The sequence below is a fragment of the Arvicanthis niloticus genome, chromosome 7, assembly GCF_011762505.2.
Source record: "Arvicanthis niloticus isolate mArvNil1 chromosome 7, mArvNil1.pat.X, whole genome shotgun sequence".
Classification (NCBI taxonomy): Eukaryota; Metazoa; Chordata; class Mammalia; order Rodentia; family Muridae; genus Arvicanthis; species Arvicanthis niloticus.
The window spans coordinates 29638479-29665122 of NC_047664.1; the positions used below are offsets into that span (position 1 = coordinate 29638479).

Below are 26644 nucleotides of genomic sequence, written 5' to 3' on the forward strand. Positions count from 1 at the left end.
TGGGTCCTGCAGCTAATCTACTTCACCCTGTATGTATAAATACTTTTAAACATAAAGAAGCATTTCAGATAAGGGACAGTCAACCCATTTGCCCTTCAGCATAGTGGAGGGAAGATGGGCGCGCTTCTCCTGTGCCTTTCCAGGAGTCAGGCCTACGCTGGAAGCTCCTGAGTTCAGGTATCCGGTTTAAGGTTTCCTGATCTACTAGTGCTCTTCTTCAGCCTGAACTGACAACTCAAAAGTTTCACCTTTCACAGAGGGGTGCCGGACAGTCAGACCACCAGGGCGATGGGCACCGCAGCCAGATCCTATCAACAACAGACACCATTCACGGCACTCACAAGGACAAGGACTCGCTGCAATTTTTTCCTCCATTAGTGTGTACGACTCTCTTCTTGCCTGGCTGAGGGCTCAGCTGCTCCGTGGTCAGATAAGCGGCCGCAATATCCTGCTGTGGCCCGACCCTTGCAGATAAGGCCCGTCCTCTCTGTCAGCGGGAGGAAAATATCACTGTACCGTAATGAAAGAAGTTTAAACAGATCAGCCCCAGTGGAGGGAACTAATAAAATCCCCAGCAAACAATGCTCTGCTTTAACCTTTTGTTTCCTTTTATCAACAAATGAAACTTGCTGTAATTTCCTGTCTCCCTCTCAAAATTACTTTTTCTGAAACCTGGGAGGAAATGAATCGGCACCTCCAGCTTGGGCCCATATGGAAGTTTGCTTCGGCTGGCCCCATGTCTATCACTGACACCAATTGGGCCCCTTAGGGCTTTGCTACCTCCTTAGTGAGGGTCCCTGGAATTAAAGAGGAGCAACCGCAAAGCCTTGGGAAGTTTGAAAAATGTTCCTTTAGGAAATCGGGCTAGACTGAGCCTTGTTTCTATCTAAATTAAGCTCCGAGGCCAAATCCCCAACACTCAGATGGACCCGTTGCCTCTCATCAGTAACCCAGAAACCCGAGGCCTGCATTTGGAAAATGGCAGAAAGCAGCCTTTGTGAAGCTCTTGGATTTGTGAGTGCACAGCTGAAACCCAGGAGCCTTGTAGTTGTTGTTGGCAGTTGAAATCTATTTTCTCCTTGAAAGCATGGTCAGCAAAGCTGCAGTTGTTATCTGTGAGCCTCCAGCCAAGAAACTCGCAACTGTCAGGGGTTCACTAAACTCAGACCTCATCTTTAAAATCGAGGAGGAAAACCCTTAGGTACATGGAAAGTGTTGTGATCTTGTGTCGTGCTGGCCAAAGAACCTTCAGTTAAATTAAAAAAAAAAAAAAAAAAAAAAATTCTAGTCATCTTAGATTAGTTATGAGATTTTTCTCTTTCCTGACATCATGATAATATGTATATTCTGAGAAATTTGATAGTTCAGGAAGCCGAAGAGATGATGTATATAAAGTATTTGTGGGCCCAGTGTTCATATTCTGGACGTGTTACTTATAAACTGAATATTCTAGATTTCCAGTGCTTTGAACTCTCACACGGGGAGTGTGATCTTAGAGCCTGGAGCCTAAAATGTGAGTTCTTAGAATACACAAGGTTTTGCTTTCTCCCTAAAGAGCTAAGACTAAATTGTTTTGTTTTGTGTTTTCTTATCCCTCCACAGTTTGCAGATTCCTTTAACTTTAATCCCCACAAGTGGCTTTTGGTGAATTTTGACTGCTCCGCCATGTGGTAAGTTTCTCTATTGTTCAGATACTGGTCACCTGCAGTGGCCCATGTCTCTGTGGCAGCAGAGAGGGAGGCCTACCTGCCAGAACACATCCAGGGCGCACATGAGAATGGAGAGAATGCACTAATGATTACTTAGTCCATCCTTCACCTCCATTTCAGAGCCACTGTTGGAATTCTTTCTCAGTCTCCCTCTGCCTGTAAAGTTTTATCTCGAGCGTATTGTTTCGACAGATTAGCTTGAGGGACAAGCAGGTGGAGACAGGCAACCTGCCATGTGACTTATCTCGAGTGAGCAGACAACAAATCCCAGGGAATTTCAGTTTTTATATTTAATTCTGTTGTTTCTGTGCATTTATTCTAAGATTTATCATCAGTCTCTAACTCTGACTTAAACAATCTAAAAGCTTAAGAGTACTTGCTGCGAATAAAGTACCACGTCTTTAAAATCCTCTGGAAATTCTTAGAAACAATGCAGTAATCACTTTGGCTATACTAAATAAGAAAAATAAGTTTTAAAGTCAAGTAGTAGGGTACCACATAATGACACCTTAAGACATAATGGCTGGGACTGATGCAGGGACAAATGAAACTTGTTTCTTAAATAAATAAATAAATAAATAAATAAATAAATAAATCAGGGTAAGAAATTGATTAATCACTCATGTGACCAGGGGAAAGCCTTTGCTTGAATTTTGTTAGTATGTAAGGTTAATGTTTTCAATATGCTTACTTTGCAAAGTTGCTCAGTGTATAATGTAATTAAATGGATGCTATTTTACTTTAAAACAGGAAGGGGCACAGCTCTCACTCAATTTAGGCAAATGTAGTCAAATCCCTCAGTTGACCAAATAATCAATGTATTGTTTCAATAGCTTATTTGCAATCCTTTAACTGCTGAAAAATCAAATTCTTTTCTGTCACATTCTTTTCACCCAGAATTTTAATAACATTTTACTAATTTTATTTATTAATTTGTGTCATGTGTATGTATATGTGCTGTGTGGTGTATGTGTGTGTATGTGGTATGTATGTGTGGTGTGAGTGTGTGTGTGTGGTGTGTGTATTATGTAGTGTGTGTGGTGTGAGTGTGTGTGTGGTGTGAGTGTGTGTGTGGTGTGAGTGTGTGGTGTGAGTGTGTGTGTGTGGTGTGTGTATTATGTAGTGTGTGTGGTGTAAGTGTGTGTGTGGTGTGAGTGTGTGTGTGGTGTGAGTGTGTGGTGTGAGTGTGTGTGTGTATTATGTAGTGTGTGTGGTGTGAGTGTGTGGTGTGGTGTGGTGTGTGTGATGTGAGTGTCTGTGTGTATGTTGTAGTGTGTGTGTGGTGTGGTTTGGTGTGTGTGGTGTGAGTGTTTGTGTGGTATATGTGGTGTGGGTGTGTGGTGTGAGTGTGTGTGGTGTGAGTGTATGCATAGTATATGTGGTATGTGTATGTGCATGTGTGTGTGTGTGTGTGTGTGTACAGGCATAAACAAAGCCGTGGAGTGTTTGTGGAAGTCATAGGGCAACACTTAGAAGTTAGCTGTTTCCTGCCATCTCATGGAATCTGAGGATTGTGCTTAAGTTGCCAGCAAAAGCGTGAACCTCCACCCTCTGCACTATCCCACTTTCTATTACTATAACGAAATACTGAAAAGAAGCAACTTAAAAAGAAGAAAATCATCTGGGTTTACAGTTTCAGAAACTTGAGTCTATGGTTATTAGATTCCATTACTTGTGGCTTATGGCGAGTCCACATAGCACGGAGGAAACACATGATGGAGAAACTATTTGCTCCACACCCAGCTAAAACACCAAAAAGGCAGGAAAGACCTGGGTTTCTATTATCACTTTCAAGAGCACAGCTTGACACCAGATTTCCAACTAGGCCTACTCTCTGGAAGGCTCTACAACCTACAAATATTGCTGCAGGTTGGAGACAAGTACATCCTGGGCCTTTGGAGGTATATTTATCCAAACCGTAACATGTGTGTTAGTTGATTTGAGTTGCTCTAACAAGACACCACAGGCTAAGGCAGTAACAAATTTATTTCTCACAATCTTAGATGTTGAAAATCTAAGATTAAGGCCTTGGTAGACTTGATATATATGTTAGGGTTCATTTTTTTGTACACAATTCCTTTTTATTGTGTTTACACCCAGTGGAAGGTATGAGGGAGTCGTCTAGTATCTTTTATAAGAAGTATTCAGTAGTTCTCTTAACTGAGGCTGCACCACTATGACCTAATAAACCTTGAAGTCCCTAACTTCTAATTACTTCAGGGTTTGGATTCAACATTCAGATAGCAGCTAAAAGAAAATTCATAATTCATTTGAGTCTGAGCAGTATGAACTTAAAACAAACAAAAAAAGTATTTTATACTCTAGCAGTCTTAGCTGTGGAGTGCCAGGAAATAAAAAAATAACAGATGCAAGCTATGAAACTAGATAAAATAGTAGGCGACAGAACATAAAATGTAGGTGATGGCGGCTTCGGGTCTATGATTGGGAAGCTGTCGGGGAAAGGCTTGGGGGGAGAGATGGAGAGAGAGATTTGAGTGAGGAATGAACAGAGGAGAAGCTATGAGGAGGAAAAAACGACCAGGACCCCATGAATTGGCTCTTTCATTCACTGACAGGTTATTTATGATAGGGAGGTCAGGAAAAGGCCCTTTGGGGAAGTGACATTTGACCAGACATCTGAATAGGGAAAGAACAGGCAGGGGTGAGAAAGTGTGTGTGCTTGCGCGAGGGCGAAGGCCCTGAGGTGGAACAGACAATGCCTACCTCAGAGTTGGTCAAAAAAGTTTCAGGTTATTCCAAAACGATTGGAAGATAGTTTTGAGTTTGTTTCAAATAAGCTGCTCAATTTAAAAATTGGTACACATGCTTATTTTCAAAATGTTTTCTCATAATCAGCACGGTTTAGAGCTAAGGAGCCCTGGGCATGGCACGTACTTTCAAGTTCAACACAGCCCTACTAGGCCGCTTATTTAGTCAAGCATGGGGCTCTCAGAAAACACAAGCTTCCCAGTTGCTCACAGCACAGCTTTTTTTGAAGAAGGGCTGTGCCAGGGTAGGTGACAACAACAGACTTTTGCCAAGAACCAGCACGAAACTGAGTTCTCCAGTCTCGTGGACAGAATTCTACTTTTCTCTGGTCCCTACAAAGGGCTCACCACAAACATCCTTATGCCAGACAGTTACTGCAGTGCTGGGGCTTTGCTTAAGAATTTTACCTTCTAAGCAAATGCCTGTTATTTTTGCAGCACTTCACGGCTTATCTCTCCCACTGACTAGCTCTGCGGGTCAGGAATTGCTGCCCTGTTTTATGGGTAAGGAAGCTAGAGCTTAAGGCTTAATCCAGAAATACGTGGTGGTATGCACCTACAGTCTCAACTACTCAGGAAGTTGAGATAAGAGATTTACTTCAGGCCTGGAGTTTGAGACCAGCTTGTGCAACAAACAAGATTCCTTCAGAAAGACAGATAGAGAGATAGGTAGAAAGGGCTGAGGGCAGAAGGGGGAGGAATTTTTTTTTTTTCTCTTGTGGAAGGGTTCAGAGTGATCCTTATCAGGCCTGGTGGACTGATGTCTTAAAGTGCCTGGCTTGAGTAAAGAGTGAGAAAGAATCTTGGACTTTGTGCATACCATCTAAGAGCAGATACAGGAAGCAGCTCGTATCTGACACTCCCAGGCACAGAGATGGGCTCAGGGAACTGACTGGGATCATTCATCATGGGCCCAGAAGAAGCTGAAGAAAGGGGTTGTGTTTTGGTGAAGAGGGGCCAAAATTAGGCAGTCATTCTGCTTCAACTTTCACTCAAACAGTTGCTGACTGTGTTTTCTCTCCGAACACTACAAAAGGCCCTGAAGTTTAGCCCAGAAAGTACAGCCTAAAGGCGAAAGGTCAGTAGCTAGACACAACATCCTCATCCGGCACTTCTCTGCCCAGCTGCCTTCACGGAGGGGTTCTGTGGGGCACGCTGGGGGGTTGGGGAGGGGGCGGGTCCCTTCGAGTGTTTGCTGAGGGCTTTAGGGGGAGATGGCGCCTTTTAAGGTGGTGGCAGGGAGTCACTCAGATGATGAAATCCGAGAACTTTTTCAGTGATTTTTCCGCACAGTCCCGAACATCTATCTACTAAATAATAATTAAAAAAAAATCTCTTGCTAGCAGCCCTCATATCCTTGCAATAATGTGTTCTGCCCTGTCAAAATAAAGCAAAACCAAGGGCAGGCAGTCAGGAGATCTGGAGATCTGTAAATACAAAAGCTCCAGGTGGCCAACCTGCAGACCCTGCAAAAATGTGACACAAGTCAACAGTCCCAAGTTAATTTTTTACAGGTATGTTTTAAGATTTAACTAAAACAAGAAACAAATATAGATATGCTCCTTGATTTTTAAAAAAAAAATTGTTTGGTTTGGAGATGTTTTTGATTGTTTGTTTTGCTTTGCTCTGTCTTTTGTTTTGTAATCTTTAAAATAGAATTGTCTCTCTTTTGTTTAATGAGATTTCACCAGCAGTTTTGCCTATAACGTAACATAAATACTTTGGCTGACTTCTTTAAATATTAAAATGGACAAGATAATAGAAGTTTCTGAACCTGGCAATCACTATGGCATAGTAAATAGTTTCTTAATGAGTTCATTATTTTGTTCATAAACTTACTGTTCATTTGGACTCCTTCATATGGAGCTCAGGCCCTTTTCACAATCAGAGCTGCAGAGAGGATTGACAAAGCCAGAGATCAGTCGTTGTTCCATCTAGTTAGATAAAGGATCTCAGGAAAGATGAATAAGAGAAAATAAAAGAAGGCCTGGGGTGTAGTTCCGTGATTGCTCCTCGATAAGCACATTCAAGGTCCTGGATTCAGCCCCCCCCCACCACAGACGACGACGAGGCAAATAAATAAAGCACACACTGGTCAGTTGTAGCCGATGGTAGAAGGGTTTGGCTGCAGAAACTTTGAGATTGTACAGCAAGAGGAGCATGAACAAGAATGTCCACAACCACACATACAATCCTACAAAAACTCTTTTTTCCAAACCTGATTTGAGAGTAAATAGAAAACCCCCTAAACTCATGCACCAGGCCCGTAAAATATTCAGCTTCGGCTGTTCTGTGGTCAGTTGGGGGGAGGCTATCAATTCAATCACAAATGGACTTTACAGGGAACAGCAAATGTTGCTTATGTTATCAAGTTAGTTTCAGAAAACAAGGTGAGGAGCCCAGAAAGAAAAAGCATAGGATAAGCCCACAAACCTAGATGTTTGAATTCCAGGCTAATAAATCTCGTGTGATGTCTGTTGCGTGGTATGATTTTTGCAGCAGTCCTGTCTGCTTAAGTACTCTTCCGCTGCAAAACCCCTTCAGTAAAACACAGTGATGTTTAACAAAATAGTGAGTGTATTCCAGATGTGTGTGTGTGTTAGAATGTTAGAAAATGTCATTCATCATGTTAAAGAAACAGAGTTATCCTATTGCTCTTGCTCTCTTCCCCCTCTCTCCCCGTTCCCCTCCCCCCTCTCACCACTCCATGTGCTCATGGCCGGCCCCTCTCTCTTCTCTCTTCTCTCCTCTCTCTCTCTCTCTACTGCCCTCTCAACTCTCCTGCCCAAGCCCTGAATAAACTGTATCCTATACAAAGAGAGAAAGAGAGAAAGAAAGAAAGAAAGAAAGAAAGAAAGAAAGAAAGAAAGAAAGAGAGAGAGAAAGAGAAACAGAGTTATCACATCAGGTTCAGAAAAGGCATTAGGGTAAAATACCCTTGCTGGATAAAACGAAAGCCTTGTGCCGCTTACTATACCTGACCCTAAGTTTGAATACTTAAAAAAAAATTTTTTTAGTCATTCATTCATTCATTCATTCATTCAATTTGCATGTGTGCCACTTGGATGCAGTGGCGGATACAAAGCCTCTTAGCAAAAAGTAGCCAGCCTCATGAATGATCAGAAATACAAATGAGGCTCTCAGTGATGGGCTGCTGATGTGGCTTACTTAGAATGAACAAGGTCCTGGATGTGATCTCCAGTAGCAGAAAAACAACAACAACAAAAAAATTACGGCTAAAATCAATACACAGAAAGCCACGCCGAAGCAGTACCAATTGTTGGAAATCAAAGGCAAATACAAACACAAATGCGATCTCAAATATGAAATGCAAAGCAACAGAAGCTAGCACACCAGGATGGTGCTATTTGTCCTGCAAGGTGAGTTTTTGGGATCAGAACCTGGGCCCTGGCAGCTCTAACAAGCTAGGCTTGCCCACCTACCCTCAATATGCCAATTAAGAGACATAATAATGACAAACAACAACAGCAAAAAGTTTCCTCAGTGTGGCCACATTGAGCAGAGAAACAAAGAGGCCCAGTGTTCTTCCACCCACATTTTCTGGATCCTGACTTGGAAATCAGGTTTAAATAGAGCAAGGGATATGCATAAGTAAGCAGTCCTGGTCAATGTGTGGTCTAGCCCGTCACTGCCCTGGCTCCACTGTCTCCTACAAAAGTGGTCTGACAAGTCCTCCGAACTGGGTGAAACCTGTTTCTGGGAGACAAGTTACCCTCTGGCTGGCCCTGCTTTCCAGCCTTTTCTTTTCCCAGCTTGACATTCCTGGGGAAATTCCAATCGGTGTTCTTAAAAGTCTGATAGCCAAAGGGAAGGTTACAGACATCTCTTTAGTGTATCTCTATTTCCGCTGGGGTTTGCAAACCTTATCTTTTGTTCTCTCAAATCAGGGTGAAGAGGAGAACTGACTTAACCGGTGCCTTTAATATGGACCCGGTTTATCTGAAGCACAGTCACCAGGACTCAGGTGAGCAGATGTGCTCCAGGGTGCAGTGTGATTAGCGTTTTCTTCAGGGCGACACTGGAATGTTGAGGAAGCCCAGAGCACCTTCCTCAGGACTGGAGGGGCTCTGTGCTCTCATGGCTTACTCTCGAAACTTCTATGCTGTGCTGAATTGGGGGCAGGGGTTAGACTTCTCTGGCAGAGGCTCTCCCCTTGCCCCCCCTCCCCCCAACCAGGCATCAAGAGCCTGAGTGATGTGTGGGAGGACGGACAGGAGGACTGCAGCCATCAGCCCCGGTACATGTATACACACGTCTTCCAAGACAGAAAACACGTAGAATAGCGACTGTGTCTTTCCTAAGAAAGTATTTCCACAACATCCATCAATACCATAAAGAAAGCAAAATTAAAAAAAAAAAAAAAAGAAGTAAAGGAGGAAACCTGGGTAGAAAAAGGAAATGAAGAGAAAATATGGAGAAAACTTAGGTAGGGCTGCATCAATGCACACTTCTGCATTTGGTGGGAGATCTGTGTTCCGTGCCTGGTGCTGATTACCTGAGAGTTAAGGAGGCTCAGTGTTTGCACAGACTGCCTAGGAAGAGGACAAGTAGGCAGTGAGAGAGAAGTAGTGTGTGTGGGGGGAGGGGGGTGGGGCACACAGACTCCTTTCAGAAGCCATAGCAGGAAGCCCACAGTAACTGGGGTGGCCTCTAATTAAGCCATGTGCTTCCCAGAGACCATGGCAGAAAGCAGACACAATGAGGTGTTTGAGCCCTGGTGACGGTATAAGTCAGCCAGTCAGCCTCACCCGCCCGCCCGCCCGCCCGCCCGCCCTCCCGCCTGCCTGCTTGCCTGCCAGCCCGCCAGTTACTACAGTGAGATGCCTGAGGCGATTAACTCATGGTTCTAGAAGCTCAAGTAAAGATGGGGCAGCCCCATAGATGTTTGTTGAAAGAAGCACATCGTGGTGGGAGCATGTAGCAAAACAAGTGCTCACATTATGACATTTCATAAGTCAGAGGGGAGAGAAGGGGAAAAGAAAAACGGGTGGGCTTTCTCTCATAATTCATTTTTAATGCATATCTCCAAGGACCTAAGACCATCATCCTAATAGGCCCTACTTCTTAAGGATCCTAGGCCCTACCTCTTAAGGATCTAAAGCATCTTCCAATAGCTTCACAGAAGACCTCCTCTTCTATTTCTTTTCTCCCTTCCTTTCTTTCTTTCTTTCTTTCTTTCTTTCTTTCTTTCTTTCTTTCTTTCTTTTCCCTCAGGTTCAGAGTTTTTCTGGCTGTCCTGGAACTCACTTTATAAACTACTCTGGCCTGGAATTCACAGAGATCTGCCTGCCTTTGTCTCCTGAGTGCTGGGATTAAAGGCATGTGCCACCACCTCCCTGGTTACAAACCACTTCTCTGAAATTAGAGCAGTGGCTCTAATTTTCCCTGGTGCAGAGAGATGCAGGGACACTCTGCCACTGTCTCCTCATTGAATCCCGGTATACAACGCAGATGAATTCTTAAAAAAAACAAACAAACATAAAGTACTATGTTCTATGTGCCTATTATCCTTCTTTGTAGGCCACAGCCTCCAGTACAAAATCATAAGTATAGGCTGGGGTCTGAAGGACACCAAGACAACAGATATCCACATTTCCCTGACAAGTATTTCTACTCAACTGTGTAGCCAAGGATAGTGACCTCATACTTGTAATGGTCTTGCCTCCACCTCCCTCGTGTTGGGATTACAGAAATGTGCCACCACACCCAGTTTATGATTCTGGGGATCAAATCCAGGTTTTCATGCATGTTAGGCAACCAGTCTACCATTCGAGCCTGTATCTCCAGCCTGAGATTTTTATATAACAGAAAGCGCTGACTTCTGCTGCCAAAGGAGGGAAATCATTGCTCTCATTAAGTGGGTTTTTCAGATATAATCTGTGTTAATAAATATCTATTCTGCAAAGTGGAAAAAAAATCAATGTTAAACTAGATTTCCTAATTCAACATTCCAAGCGCAGATATTTCTGCATTAATTACTTTTCTGTTGCTACACTAAAATACCATGAACAAAAGCAACTGAGAAAAGTATTTATTTTGGCTTACAGTTCCAGAGGGACAGTGTCTATTGTGGTGGGAAAAGCCTGACAACAGGTAAGGCTAAACAGGGACAAGTCACAGTCTCATCAACATACAGGAGGTAGAGAGAGTAAGAACAGAAAGTAAGGGGCTGGAGAGATGGCTCAGTGGTTAAGAGCACTGACTGTTCTTCCAGAGGTCCTGAGTTCAATTCCCAGCAACCACATGGTGGCTCACAACCATCTGTAATTAGATCTGACGCCCTCTTCTGGCTTGTTTGAAGACAACTACAGTGTACTCATATATGTAAAATAAATAAATAAAATAAAAAAAAAGAACAGGAAGTAAGGCAAGGCAAGCCCACCCCCAGTGATGAAATTTCTCCAGCAAGGCTCTGCCCCCCAAAGGTTCCATAACCTCCTTAAACAATACCACAAACTGGGGACCAAATGTTCAAATCTGTGAGCCCATGGGAGACATTTGTCATTTAAACCACAATTGTCAATATATTGTATTTCTCACAGTTTTAAGCATTGTCTAATTTTATTGCTTTGAAGTTCCATTTACAAGCTGCCTACAACAAAATAAATCATGAAGGCATAGGAACTTGCTGGTTTAGGGGAGGAGCTGGCATTGTTTCTGCCAGCTCTGAGTGATCGTACAAGGAGCTCAGGTGTTGAAGACAGCCCTCCCTCAACCCCAGTGAAACAGACTCACAAAGAAGCACATTTTCACTCATGTTCTCCTCTTGCTCTGGAAGCAACCATGTCTAAATCCTTCTCCTTAAAGCAGTCAGTTGTACCCTTTCTTCCACTGTGTTTCCTACAAATGAGGAAACACTGTACAATTCTGTACTGTCCACATGGCAGTCACTAACCCACAGCGGGGAAGATGACACTTGAAAGATGCCTCATCTGGCAGAACTACCTTTTCAATTTCCTTTAGTTTCACCCAACGACTTGATTAAAATAGCTGAGATGTGACTAATGGTACTCTGTCAGATAGCTCAGGCATACACAGTCCGAGGAGGCGATGTCAAACATTCATTTTCACTTATGAGTCATGCAGCTATGACCAGGTACCTTGGGCCTTTGTGAGTCACTGTCAGGTTATTTTTTGACACCATGCCACTGCCATCAAGTTTGTTTATGAGCTCCTTTGCTGACAAGAGGCTCCAGAGAAAAGGTCAGAGTGTGGGATGGGAGTTGAGGACCCTGAATAGAACTGTAGGCTCTGTCTTTGAGTTACTCAAAAGATAGGCTGAGACAGGTAGTTATGCATGTCCCCAACACAGCCACTTTATCCTAGCCAGTGGAAGTCAAATAATGACTTCAGAAGTCCTGAATAGAGAATGTGAACCCTCTTGTGCAGTGCATAGTGAGTGCATAGGTTGTTCCAGCTGAAACTACCATGCTGCAGTTACTGTTGCCTAGAAAGCAGGGATGTGTGCAAGCTGCAGCATGCTTTGCTTGGCCTGTGTTTATGGGAGAGATTTCCAAGGTGCCTGACTCCCTATTGTGCCCAGCAGGGCTGTAGCCAACCTTCCCATTTTCCCCTAGTCTGTGTCCAGGACACTCTAGAAACTGGTTTGTGACTCAACAAAGGGCTTCCTTCCTCACGTTGTCCTGGGATCTAGGGTTGTAGGCACCAGAGAACATCAGAGTGCTACAGAGCCTTTTGAAAACCAATGTGGGGGGCACCGAGTCCAGGATGAGGAATTTGCCTCAGAGTGTATTCATAGAGCAGCTGCTCTGTGCCAGATGCCAGCCAACATCCTTGAACATGGAGATGAAATCAACCCCTTGGCCCCTTATTATTTGAATCATTCTTTGTATCACAAGCTCCATTAATAATTCAGCCTTCCAAATGTGTCCTGGGCATCCTGCTTTCAGGGACTCCCCTTGAATAGGTTACCTTGAGTGAGCCACAGAGAGCACGTAGCCTTAGCCAGTCCTTGAATAGTTTCATGTCTGCCACAGAAGCCATCATTTATAACATACGCCTGGAGGAAGAAAAGATACCTCTCTCTAATGGCCTCTTTTTGTCTTTTTTTTTTTTTTCTCTAGGACTCATCACTGACTACAGGGTAAGTGAGTGTTTTGCCCATCGTAATCCAAACTCTGAAGTGCCAAGGGCTCCCTACTATGCTGCTGCTGTCTTCTCCTCTCCCACAATCCTGAGTAGGAGGCCACAAGAAGCACCTTCTAAATGTGTTCTGACAGACATATTAGGTGGCTTTGCAGTAAGTAGCCCTGCCACGTCCATCAAGGGTCCGTCTCTCCACAGCCCACGTGGCCCTTTTTTCTGCCTTCTGCTTGTGCTTGGGGCAGCGTCCTGGGGAGTGCTAGGGCAGAATCAGAGAAGAGCCAGCCTCTTGGACAGGAGAGCATAGTCTTGGCAGACTTTCCTCTACTCACTTTACTTCTTTCTCCATTTTTTTTTTTTTTATTCGCCACAAATGTTTTCTGGATTTTGAAAACACCAGGTTGTCCCAGCTTTGCTCTGGAAAGGAATTTGGAACCGCAAGTAAGGCTGGGAGGCTTCTTCCAAGAATAGAAGCCAAGCCAGGCCGGGAACGCAAAGGGGCCCACTGCATCTGCTGCCTCTCTCGGAAAATGAAGGGGCCCACTTCATCTGCTGCCTTTCTTGGGACATGAAGGGGCCCACTTCATCTGCTGCCTCTCTTGGGACATGAAGGGGCCCACTTCATCTGCTGCCTCTCTGACTCAAAAAAAAAAAAAAAAAAAAAAAAAAAAAAGACCTGGCTTATTTGCTGGGTGGGGAGGCGGGTATGCATGCTGAGCGCAGGACACTATCAAAGCGTCTTGTCTGAAGTAGTGTGTCTAAATTCTTGGGGCGGTATGTCAGCCACTGATAATAAAGGGTAGCAGGATTACCTCGCCTAGACATAGAGTACCCTTCCTTCTTCTGATGACAGCTGCAGGCTGGCAGGTGCGGGTTACCAGGGAATCTTCATTCTATCTTCCCCCAGGCCAGAGTTTCAGGGAAGCTTGTACCACAGGAAAAGACCAGGACTTGTGCAGATATGGGTATGGCCAGGAGAACAGTCGATTAGCTCCCTTAACTTTGTACAGGCCATTTCTATTTAGGATCCAAGTTACCTTTTAGAGAACACAGTTTAAGAGATAATATGAGTATAATATTAAAAGTAGTTTGAGGATAAGATCACTTACAATCTTTTTGTCCTGACACTGATGTGGGCTTTGGGTTTTTATTACTTTTGTGGAGGTGCTAATGTCAGACATTTGAGAGAAAAAGCTCCCAGTCTACGTTAACCAGAGCTTGTCAAGTCTGTAAGCAATTGTCAGCAGAACCTCCATTATTTTAAGTGAACTTGGCATGAGGTCAGATGTCCCCTTCCCCACAATGATATTTAAGCTGTGCAGAAGCAAAATTAAAAAAAAAAAAAGAAAGAAAGAAAGAAAGAAAAGAAAAGAAAAGAAAAGAAAAGAAAACTCACAAATTTTGTACATCCTATGGCCTTATCGTCTCGGTAAAACTGTATGCCTGCTGAATAATAAATAATTCAGGAAAGCCAGAGTCCTTCATAAAGAAACAGTTTAGAAATAAGAAATTAAACTAGAGAGTAAAAGTATGATGGTGCACACGTTTAATCCCAGTACTCAGGAGGCAGGGGCAGGAGGCTCTCCTAGCCTACCAACCTAGCCTACTAAGTGAGTCCATGCCAGCGGGGCTGTATAATGAGACTGTGCCTCAAACAAAAGGAATTATGCCATAGGCATAGAAGCATAGGGAAAACAGTATATATATACACGTTTGGTGTTGTCTCAAATTTCATGGAGCTCGCTTTCTGATTCAGGGAGGAACGGCTGTATTTAAAAAGAAACTTTATTTTCCTAGACGCAGCACTGAGCTCATTCTTAATTGTAACTAAGGCTAACTCTTAGTCCTATCTCTGATGGCAGACAGCGGTGGAGAGTTTAGGGTGCTTTTCCCAACTGTAGAACACCACCCAGAAGGGAGACTGCTTTTTCTCTCTGTGAGACCCAGAGCCGAGGGACTAGATAAGAAGAGCCCCCCCCCCCCCCCCCCAGCATGCCCTTTGTAAGCTCAAGTAAAAGAATTTCAAAGAAAGCCAGGAAGTAGTGCAAGGCCATCCTCCCGACAGGCCTGTGTCTCATGCCTGCCCTTTCCTACATGCTTTTATTGCATTTCCAACCATCATCCATCACCATCAAGAAGAATGTGAGGAGCCAGTGTGAACAGCCTGTCAGCCGACCGTCTGGAAAAGCTAGGAGAAGCAGAGGCAGGCTTCTTTGGTAAAAGGGTATTAGGGGTCACTCCCCAGAGGTCAGTGAGACAAAGGCGCCGATACTGTTTCGGAGTGCAGTTTCAGTGCATCCAGGCAGAGAAAGGCAGACACACAAGGAGTTCAGCACCCTCTCTCTCTGCCTGGATGACCTCCTGCCCCCGCGGAAGCTGCCTAGGGCAGGACCACATCGTTCCTATGTCTTCCTGGAGTGCCTTTTCTGGGGTGTACTCAACAGACATCTGTGCATTGAAAATAGTGAAGTTTAGTGCCTCTCTGTCGGTCAGTGTTTCTTCTGTCCTCATCTCCACAGGATGTGAAGACAGCTTCTCCCTCTTCTCTCCCCAGCTCACACGTCAAGTTGCACACCATCCCGGCTGGGAAAAACCGGGGCATTCTATAGGACACTGGCTGATTTCAGAAGAAACCGGCCGACTGAGAAGCTGAAAAGGAGCCTGGCTGTTTACATGCTTCTCACTGACGGGTTCTTTATATTTTGTTTCAGCACTGGCAGATCCCACTGGGGCGAAGATTTCGCTCTTTGAAAATGTGGTTTGTTTTTAGAATGTACGGAGTCAAGGGGCTGCAGGCTTACATCCGAAAGGTGACTGCCTTTTTTGTTTATCAGAGTAATGTTCTAACGGTCGGTCGGTCATAGGAAACTCAGAAACGAATTCAGGTGTCTCTGTAAGCAAACACCATCATGCATTGCCTAACAACGGGGATAAGCTCTGGAAAGTACATCACGAGGCCCTTTCATAAACATGAGGACATCAGAATTTTCACATACAAGCTGAGATGGACAGTTTCCTAGAAGGGACAGGCCTTTGGGGACAGAGGAATGGATGTGATAAGTTATTCTCTGCCAGTGAAACGAGTCAATTCAAACCAGGTTTGAATAAAGGCAGGTTTCTTGGGAAGCAGCTCTGGGGCGGGTTCACTGGTCCCAAGGAACTAGGCGCCACGCGGAGAGACAGAGGGGAGGGGAGAGAGAGAGAGAGAGAGAGAGAGAGAGAGAGAGAGAGAGAGAGAGAGAGAGCATGCGCATGCAGGGAGAGAAAATGCAGAGAGGGGGAGAGAGAAGGAGCGAGAGGCCAAAATGTCTGGATTACATAGGAAAGAGCTTCTGGGGGAGGGGAAGCCCAGCCCCTGGGTTGGAAAGTTCAGGCTGGAAACAGAATGAGGGCGGCCATGATCTTCTGTTGTCTGAAACAGCATTTTAAGCATAGTGTTGGAATCAGGCTGTAGTTTGGGTCTTTCTGATTAGGGCATTCACAAACTGGTCCTATGTATCTTCTAGGACACTTTCATTAGAGTATAGGCTATCAGCTCCAGGAAGTTAATTAAAAGCACTGTGTAAATTTAAGGTTTTCCACATACCCATCCAGCAGCAATTTTGACTGAGCAATTCTAATAGTGAGAACATAATGTTTCCTCCCCTATTAGCACCAAATGAATTGAAACAAAACAAGCAAACAGACGACAACAACAACAACAAAACAAAACCTTCCAAACTAAGAAACCCTTTGAGTTGGTTGGGATAGATAACATTTAGTTCTTTTGTCTCAAGGAGGCTTCCTGGGCAGTAAGGAACTCCTGTTCAACAAGCCATTCTGGTCAGTATGATATGCATTAAACTACCTTGAGGAACTGATTGGTTCTAAGCCCTACTACCCTAATTTTTTTTTTTCAACAGCTAAGGCCTGACTATGAGCCAGGACTTGTCTACCCACTTAGTCAGATGCAGAGGGCCCAGTGACTTCAGCTGAGTCCTTTCTAAGCCACAACATCATCCCGATGAGGCAAGCATGCCTGTGGTTTCCAGCCTGTGGTGGTGACAGCTTCCCCCTTACGTCCCACTGCATTACCAGATGTGAAGCCAAAGGCCGGGGCTGAATGTCTTAGGCCCCTCTTCTATGACAGGATGCAGAAAAGCGTTTGTTCGCAGAGTACCCGTCACATGCTGTAAACTGGCATCTGTCCAGATCACAAAACTGTTGTAAGGAAATGTGTGCAAACATCAAACGTTGTGAGAAGCTACACAAGGGAAAGAACTAGAAACCTAGAGTGTGTGGAGATTTCTAGATAGCCCCTGATCCAATTGCAAAAGGGACAAGGAGGGTGAGTCAACTTGTGTGTAATAAGAAAGAAGCCCCGAGTGGTTTATCTGTCAAAGGTGGTGATGACTCTCAGTTCAGGGCAGCTCACTGTGATTAGCCTGTGCCAGGTTAAAGACACACCACACCTCTTTCTGGAAAGGCCCCAATCCAGCCTTTACAGGAGACTATAGGAATGGACAAAGATGGTGTTCCTAGGCTTGAGCTAATTGAAGATCATTTTAGTCCTGAATCTTTGGTGCCCCCTGGTGGGATGACTTGGAAAAATGGTTTCTGCGGCCATTTAATTCGGAACAAGCTTTGTGTGCTTCAGCTCCTCTAAAGGATGGGCCTTGTGAAAGCTAGTTCTGGGTGCCAGAAGGTTTCAATTAGCTAAGTGTGCCCTTGGACAATGATCGAATGTTCATATGTGGTTTTAATCAGTTTTTAAATTCTATAAACGTCTAGATATTAAATAAGCTGGTGTATTCAATGCGATCACGGTGCCTTTTTTTTTTTTTTTTTTTTTTTTTTTGGTTTTTCAAGACAGGGTTTCTCTGTTTTAGTCCTGGCTGTCCTGGAACTCACTTTGTAGACCAGGCTGGCCTTGAACTCAGAAATCCGCCTGCCTCTGCCTCCCAAGTGCTGGGATTAAAGGCGCGCGCCACCACCACCCGGCTTTTTTTTTTTTTTTTTTTTTTTTAAAGTTATCTTATTATTTTGGAGATAGGGTCTCAGGATGTAGCCTTGGTTAGACTGGGGCTCAGTATGTAGATCAGGTTGGCCTCAGACTCAGAGTTTTCCAGGTGCTGTGATCACAGGCATGCACCATCACATCAGAGGGCACACAGCTCTTGAATGTGGCAGGTAAGGGTGATTCCTATCTGTAAGTTGGAATCAGACTGGGATCACTGCCTCACTTACCGCAGAAGTGATACCCCAGTGCCCACATCAGATACAGCTGATGTGAATCTCAGCTGAGCCAAGGTATGACTAAGGTCTTTACTATGACACTTGTTCATGCTGGGCCTCAGTTTCCTATCTACCAATTAGTAAAGCTTTATCACAATATTTCAAGCTATCATGAGGAGGAGGTCAAGGTGGCCTTTCTTTCTTTAGAGTCTCCCAACTACTTCTTTATAATGTTTATTATAAAATTATAAAAGAAAGGAGGGGTTAAAAACATACATCCATGGATGGAAGAAAATGAGTACTTTTTTTTTTTTTTCTTTGAGGAAACTGGAATTCTTGTGGTATAGGGCAGATAAGTTTCTTCTCAACCTATGTAGGAAATGCTGATGAAGATGCAGGATATTGCTCAGCACATGGGAATAATTAATATTAATAATTAATATAAAGTACTGGGTGGCCAGGGTCAGGCTTATGTTGTGATAAGAAAGACAGCAAGTTTCCCTTTCCTTTTTCCAGCATGTGGAGCTGTCTCATGAGTTTGAGTTCCTGGTACGCCAGGACCCTCGCTTTGAAATTTGCACGGAAGTCATTCTTGGATTGGTCTGCTTCCGGCTAAAGGTATGCTATACCAATTTCAGCCATCTTTATTTTTGTTGAACGCGATGAACTATTATTCATGACATCCACAAGCAAAGTTGTGTACCAGTTGCCAAGGGCTACAGAACATGACCTGTGGTGCTAAGCAGGCCATGTTGGCTGGCTAACTGGCCCAGTAGACTCTCCTCCACGGACTCGCTGCCCAGTTTCCTCTGATGTGATTGGATGCTTTCCTCTTGACCCAATGCCAGGGTCCATCCAATACCTCTGGAACTGTAATCCTCTGCTGAGCTGTCTGTGGCCTCAGTAACCAGGTCACCTGTGGACACACAGCATCAGCACATCTGGGAACCCGGTTGATAAACAAACTCCACTGTCCCAGTCATCTGGCTATATATACCTACGCAAGATTCCTGTACAGAGGGGGTACCTGGGCTCTGTGTTCTCTTTGTGAGGGAAGCCTGCCCAGATCGGCATGGGAGTAAGCTATCTTTGCAGAGACTTACACAACCATGTTACTCAAAAGGCCCTGCTCATCACTGTCTTATAAATGAAACCAGATGCTCTGGCCATTACTAAGATGGCTTTTAATAGGCCAATAGTTTTATGTTTTGTTTTCTTCCTCCTCGCCTTCCTCTCCTTCTTTCTACAGTACTGGGATGGAACCCAGAGCTTCACAGATGCAAGACAAGTCCACACTATGTGACATCCCCAGAACCTGCCTCCTTTTCCAGCCTTTTAAAAAATAATAGACAAGAGCCCCAAGATGTTACCTAAGCTGACCTGAAACTTGCCATCCTCCCAAGTAGCTGGGTCTGCAGATGCATGCAGATACACTTGACTGGACGTTCTCAATCAGTTCAAAAGGTCTTCAGGAGCCCTCCTTGTCCAAGCTTAGCCAGCAATGATGAGAAGCAACAGTCTGGGCTACATCATTTTCATGGTGCTGTACCCCATGTACCATATCCTTCCCTCATCTTGATTCTTAGAGCTTTGAGATGAGATCCAAGCATGGGAGATTCTAGAGGGATCAAGCACTAGTGTTATGACATGCGTGCTAGAGAGGAGCCCCGTGCTTTCTGCAAGCATAAAATGTAATGTCTAAGGAAGATGTATAGAACAACCAAGAATGTTGGCCCCAGGTAGCCTGTGTGGGATGCCTCAAGTATATATGTCCCTGGAGTTAGGTGTGTGGAACATGGGCTATGGTAGGTCTACCAACATTGATTTTGGTATTGTGTTGACTTCTCTGTCCCCCAAGTATTTGTTTTCATTGCTGTAGGATGCTGCTGTAAAATATTTTCAGTTTTTTAGGATGCTTATATTTTAATTTTAATAGTTTTATTGAGATGTAATTCATATTGGCCTTTAGCTTGTCCGTTTGAGTGATTTCTGATATAGCTGCAGGGTTGTGAGGCCATTGCCACAATATAACTTTAGACCATGTTTGTCTTCCTTAAAGACCTCTATGTAAGATAGCCTTTGTGATTGTCTTCTTCACTCTTGACATGATGTTGTTGTCAAGGCTAAGACTATTGGTGGATTTGTATAATTTAAGATTATATCAAATACACTTTGCCTCAGATTCTGCTCCTTCTCACATGCCTGGTAGTGTGCACAGCCCTCACACATAGAACCTGCCAGACTCTTTGGCTAAGGAACCTTTTCTTCTGTGAACCTTTGTTATCTCCTATGCCTTTTTTTTTTCTTAAGGAAGCACATTAGCCAAACACTATTCCTTAATTTTTTGCCTGTATCACTATACTGTATGGTTTTCCCCCTTGTCTTTGTCTTTCCCAATCTGATTTTGCAATCCTCTTTATCAATGATGGGTTCAACAAGCATATATTGTGGCTGCTTACTCATTGAGACAGAATCTCATGTAGCCCAGGTGACCTGCAAACTGGCTATATAGCCTAAGACTATCTTGAAAGGGTTTCCCTGTTTTCATCTCTCAAAAGGTAAGGTTACAGGTATGCACCACTCTGCTGGCTTAAAGTAGCATCCACTATACCAAATTCTTTTTTGAGGCATTGGAGATTTAAACTAGGATCTCACAGGTTGCTAGGCAACTGCTCTACCACTAAGCTATACCTTCTGGCCCTTGTGGCCCATTATTAGACATAAAGTATGAGACATTACAGTGGCATAATTACTCCTTCCTCCCTGGCCAGACTCCTTTTATCTTACTTATCTTACTTTTGCCTTTTAAAAAATGTATATATATATATATATATATATATATATATATATATATATATATATACTGTGGCTGTCTTCAGACACACCAGAAGAGGACATTGGATCTCATTTCAGATAGTTGTAAGCCACCATGTGGTTGCTGAGAATTGAACTCAGGACCTCTGGAAGAGCAGGCAGTGCTATTAACTGCTGAGCCATCTCTCCAAAGCCCTACTTTTGCCTTTTCATTATTGCATCTCTGATCATTTCTGTTTGCTTTCTGGTCCTACTTCATGGAAATCCTTTCTAACCTAAAGCAATTGAAAATGGCACACAACTTTTTCCTAAGTAATTGGTTTTTGTTTTCTGTGTTATATGAATTTCAAGTGTGTGCTTCTCATACTGAGTATTTTTTATGAAGCTCATCCTCGTAGTACCAAAGTTCCTGTCTCCATCTTCCTTGAATAGGACTTTATTGTCCAGTCACAGCATCTACACCAACAATATGAATAGCTTGTAGTTCCTTCACTGTACACTTAAGATATTTTAGATGTCACACTCAGACCCAAAACTAGAGGCATGTAAATCTGTCCAAGGCCAAGAACAGTTTTCAATATCCGGCTACCACAGTCCAGGCAGAGGTGACACTTTCCTTCCCATGCATCCTCCTACCTCTTGACCCTTAAAATACAGAATAAATGGTTCAGTCTTGCAAGGATCTTATGATTAGGAAGTGGCGCCTAAAACCAGCCCCCAGTACACTTTGCTAGACTGAAAGGCTTAGCAGCTGGGAAGCCATTTCATGACAGTTATACAAAAGAGTAAATAGGCAGAGAACAGCTAGCTACCAGCCTGTCTACTTGGGGCCCAGCTGGAAAGTGAAGGCTTGCTGTGTGTTGTTTGATAAGGTTCTCTTATCTCTGGTCAGTCATTGGGAGTGCAGGGCTCTGGCCTCTCTGTCTCCAGCTTGTTGACTATTCTCTTTCTAGAGAAGCTGTATAGAGATTATCCATAATCCCCTATTCCCGTACTTACAAATACCCTTTTGAGATTCTTCTGGGAAACAGCTAGCCTTGCCTGGGGTGATCCATTGTCTCTGTTGTTGAGACCTCCTCCTGTGGGTTCCACTGTATCTAAAGCTGCTCTGGTGTACCAGAGACAGGGTCACATAGTTTATCCTCTTCTATTTGCTGACAGTGCCTCTGGGGACCTTCATCTTTCTCAAACAAACTTGGTGGATAAGAAGGTCAACTTCTGATAATACAGAGAGAAGTTATCTTCTAAGTTCTTTAAGCTCATCATAGTCATTTCATCAAACTTTCTGCCATCTTACATATAAAAGAAAAGTAAAGATGGTTTCTCCGTTGTCTACCATCTCTAGGTGTTACTAGACTTTGTGTTATATGATGGCTCTGCTTTTCATTCCTCCAGGGCTCCAACCAGTTGAACGAAACTCTCTTACAAAGAATAAACAGCGCCAAAAAAATCCACTTGGTTCCGTGCCGTCTCCGAGACAAGTTTGTGCTGCGCTTTGCCGTGTGCGCTCGCACTGTGCAGTCCGCCCACGTGCAGCTGGCCTGGGAGCACATCAGAGATCTAGCAAGCAGTGTGCTGAGGGCAGAGAAAGAGTGAATGAAAACAGAGCTGCCTCAGGTAAGCTAGCTGTGCCAGGAACATCCTGTCTTCCCTGTGATGTCATCAGGATTCCAGCTCAGTCCCAGCATGGTCACTTAGTGCTAAGGGGCAGTGTAGTGAGGAGGAGAAAACTGTAGCATAGTCAGTCAGGGGAAGCAGAAAGAATGCTATGTGTCATGATTCTACAGAGTGAATTCTGTGGGCGTATATATAATAATGTATAGATCTTGGTGTACACTTTCCCTTCAGATTTCCCCAAACAGCACTGACCAAAGCAACTATCCAAATAAGCTTTTAGCTAAACGAAAACAGAAACTGGGATTTTCATGCAAGACCAAAACTGCGATGGTAAGGAAGGGCAGGCTTCCATGCTGCTTATCAGAGAAGAAGAAGCACAGCCAGAGTAATTTATAAAATTTATCGTTAGACATGTCAGATTGGTAACATGAACTCTTCAGTTAAAATGATTTATTATATTGGGTCACTGCAGAAACAGTGTATTCCTTCTCTGAAGTCAATTTAGAAGTACAGAAAATTCTAATTTTTATTCTTTTATTTTTGTTTCTGTGGCGTTGGGAATGCAACAAGCATCTTGGCCTTCTAGGCTGGTGCGCTACCACTGAGCTACATTGCCAGTTCTCTTTATTTCTAAGTTAGCCTCTGAGTTCATGCTATGTTTTTCCCCCATAGAGATCAAAAGTTGAAAAGAAGTTTATCTGAAAACTGGAAAGAGAAAAATAACCAACACTCCGTCTTCGTGAAATCATGGTTATATGTGGCGTCACATGTGTCTCCAAAATTAACCAGAAACCTCTGATTGACTTTTCGGTGACTTATCAATGAAGAAATATTTTCTGTATTATCCAGGGAGAAATGTTTTCTGTGTGGAAAGCTAGCATTGGTGACTCTAACTTCTGTTTTTTGTGTGGCTGTGATTTCTGTTGACAATAAGATGTTTTTGTGCTCATAAAGCCATTGGTGGCAGAAAAGCCTTATAGAAATATTTTCCAGGGCAGTCTTTGGTCTTACCTTCAGACTATCTATGGCTGTTAACTTGTCCTCTGTGTGGTTAAATACTTAATAAACAACCCATGTGTAATACTAACTGTACTGAGTAAGCATCTTGTTTCACACTCATTCTTGTGAACTTGAATAACACTTTCAGACATTTTGTCATCATGTGTATATGTATATGGTATATGTATATGGTATATGTATATGGTATGTGCTATATGTCAGTCACTGTTCAGAATCATTAGCAATGTTCAAGTTCTGCTTAGATTTCATGAGTTCAATTTCTAGGTATTTACTCAAATAATCTCTGATCTTTATATGGAGTCATTCTGATTTTAGAAAAAATGTTATTTTTTGTAGATTGTGTGTGTGTATGTGTGTGTGTGTGTTTGTGTGCATTTGTGTGTGGGTGCATGTTGCTCAAGGAGGCCAGAAGAGGCCACCATGTCCTGTAGAGCTAGACTTTAGGTAGTTATAACCCATCTAATTGGAGGTGCTAAAAACCAAGTGGGTTTTCTACAAGAGCGGAGTGCACTCTTAACTACTTAGCCATCTCCCCAGTCCCAACATATGTGTATTTTTGTCCTTTGGAGACTTTAGAATTGTCAACAGCATTTACATGAGGTCCTTGTGTCATTAGCAAGTGTGGTGGTTTATATTAAGTGTTCACTTGACAAGATCTGGAATCATCGAGGAGACTTTCTAATTTAGGTTGCCTATGGCCATGCCCTGAGGGATTATATTGATTATGTTACTTGAGGTGGTGAAAGACACCCTCAGTGTGGGTGGCATCATTCCTTGGGCTTGGGTCCTAGACTGCATAAATGGGAGGTAGGGGTTATCTAAAAGGCTGGAGTATTTCTTTGTACAACTGTCTGAATCTTTAAATAGTCTAAGATCTCAGCTTATGTTCAAACCCAGGAAGTTTACAATCTTGTCTAACTCCGGCTCATTTTTTCAGTGTATCCACCGTCTTATTAGAGTTTCTACTTCTATGATAAAACACCATGACCAAAAGCAACTAGAGAAGGAAAGGGTTGATTTGGCTCACATATCACAACCCATCAATGAAAGAAGTCCAGGAAGTAACTCAAGGCAGGAACTGAAGAAGAGGGCATGGAGTAATGTTGCTTACTGCTTTACTCAGTTTGCTTTCTTAAGGTAATGAGGCCAAATCAGCCCAGGGGTAGCACTGCCTACAGTGAGTTCAGTCTTCCCATACAAATCTTCAGTCAAGAAGATGCCCCCCCCCCCCCCAGGCCGATCTGGTGAGAGCATTTTCTCAGTTGAGGTTTCTTCTTCCCAAATGACTAGCTGTGTCAAGTTGGTACCAGCACATCCCATCTCCTGGCCTTTCTTCAACATGGTACTCAGACACCAAAACACTCAGCCCTAGAAACAGGAAGAAGAGCTTCCTCCCAGTTAACAAAACCGTACACCAGCACTTACTCTATGCCAGGTGCTGCAATCCATAGTTAAAAATATCAACCTGGGGGCTGGAGAGATGGCTTAGCGGTTAAGAGCACCAACGGCTCTTCCAGAGGTTCTGAGTTCAATTCCCAGCAACCACATGGTGGCTCACAACCATCTGTTCAGGGATCTGATGCCCTCTTGTGTGTCTGAAGACAGTTAAGTAAATAAATAAATATTAAAAAAATAAAAAAGAAAAAAATAAAAATATCAACTTAATATTCATTTAAAAAATTCCATGAGGTAAGCTGCATTACTCTCTCCTTTTTATAGATGAAAAAAAAAAAAATGAGGCGCTACAAGGTTTGATGACACTTTTCAATGTCACAGAGATAACTGGCACCTAAGTTAGTGATGCTGTCCAGGCAGTCTGCCTCAAGAACCCACCTTCTCTCCTATTAAATTGTGTGGCCACTTGCAGCATGGACTCTCCCTCCCCACCCCCCCACCCCCCCACTAACCTTGTGCTGGTTAGTTTTTTCTCAAGTTGATTCAAACTGGAGTCATCTGGAAGAAGGTAACCTCAATTGAGAATGCCTCCCTCAGACTGCCTGTATATTCTCCATTAACGATAGGTGTAAGAGGGCTCAGCCAGCCGTGCATGGCACCATGCTTGTGCAGGTCCCAGCTGTATTAAAAAAAAAAAACCTACCTGAGTAAGCCATGAAAGTAAGTCAGTGAGCAGTGTTCCTCCATCCCTTTGCTTCAGTCCCTGTCTCCATATTCTTGCTTTGAGTTCCTGACTAGACGTTCCTTGAAGATGGATTGTAAGTTGAAAGATGAAATACACTCCTTTCTCCCCAGTTAGCCTCTGATCATGTTATTTAGCACAAGACTAGAAGAGAGTCTTCTCAGGATAGGTGGTGGGGGGGGGGGAGATTTGCTGATTATGGGACAAGGTCCATTTTATCTGCCTGGATAAATCTTGCCTTTGATCCCAACTATACATTATTCACATAGAATTCACTATTTCAAAGCCAGGCATAGTGTTGCATGCCTTTAGTCCCAGTGCTTAGAAGCCAGAGGCAGGCAGGTAGATCTCTTCAGTTCAAGGCCACCCTGATCTACAAAGTGAGTTCCTGGACAGTCAAGGCTACAGACAGAAACCTTGTCTTGAAAAATCGAAAAATCAAAACCAACCAAACAAAAGAGAATTGGGAATGCCTGGACGTGTAGCACGTGCATTTAAATCTGTGCTTACTGCAGTTGCTTGTTGGAGCACAGCGACCTCTAGCGGCAGTGATGCTAGATGCTGCCTGTGTGACATCAGGTGGGTTTTTTTTTTTTTTTTTTTTTTTTTTTTTTGCAACTACAGGCACTTCTACCCAGAGTTGAGAAAACCCTAGACTTATCTGAACACAGCCGAAAGCCAAGACTTATCCTGGAACATCTCTTGTCTAGAATATAGCAAAGAACAGTCTTCCTGGAACTGGAGATCCAAGTCAGGCTGACCACATACCAGTCATCATACAGAAAAGCCCAAGATAGAAGGACAGAGAGCTGCCACCTCGTGGCAGATCATTATCTTGAGGGCAACAGGGGACAGGGATATAGGACAAGACCCCAAGGGAAGGCAGGACTGAACTTTTAACTAGAAAATCCAATCGATGGTATGAACTAAAAAATAGTCTTACTGGTATTCTACTCAGAAAGTCTACTTTTGAGGAAACATGGTGTTTACCCAATAGCATTTGGCCTAAGGATTGCTTTATTGTTTTTTATGAATAATATAAATTCCCAAATATTCATAGTTTTCACTTCATTGGTATCAAAATCTGTTTCCTGAGCATGTCTCTATGTGTGCCATAACATACTCTTGTAAAAGTAATGGGAAAAATAATACAAAATTACTAGTGGATCAAGTTGCTTGCATAAACTGGTAATATTTGAAAAGGTCTTTAAAAAAAAAAAAAAAAAAAAAAAAACTTGTGT

At 43.4% G+C, this 26644-nt stretch overlaps 1 protein-coding gene across 3 annotated transcripts in view; it reads left to right on the forward strand.

Moving 5' to 3' along the window:
• Nucleotides 1-23333, forward strand: part of Ddc (dopa decarboxylase) — an 87993-nt gene extending 64660 nt beyond the window's left edge. For 2 of the 3 annotated variants that reach the window (XM_034508951.2, XM_034508952.2), the window contains exons 9-15: nucleotides 1603-1670; nucleotides 8386-8462; nucleotides 12583-12602; nucleotides 15313-15411; nucleotides 18332-18433; nucleotides 22025-22246; nucleotides 22919-23333. In XM_034508951.2, the coding sequence (XP_034364842.1) occupies nucleotides 1603-1670; nucleotides 8386-8462; nucleotides 12583-12602; nucleotides 15313-15411; nucleotides 18332-18433; nucleotides 22025-22225 (567 nt within the window). In that variant the 3' untranslated portion in view covers nucleotides 22226-22246; nucleotides 22919-23333. Of the gene's footprint in view, nucleotides 1-1602; nucleotides 1671-8385; nucleotides 8463-12582; nucleotides 12603-13001; nucleotides 15177-15312; nucleotides 15412-18331; nucleotides 18434-22024; nucleotides 22247-22918 lie in introns of those variants that run through there. The other variant, XM_076938111.1, reaches the window with a different exon arrangement.
• Nucleotides 23334-26644: the final 3311 nt, after the last annotated feature.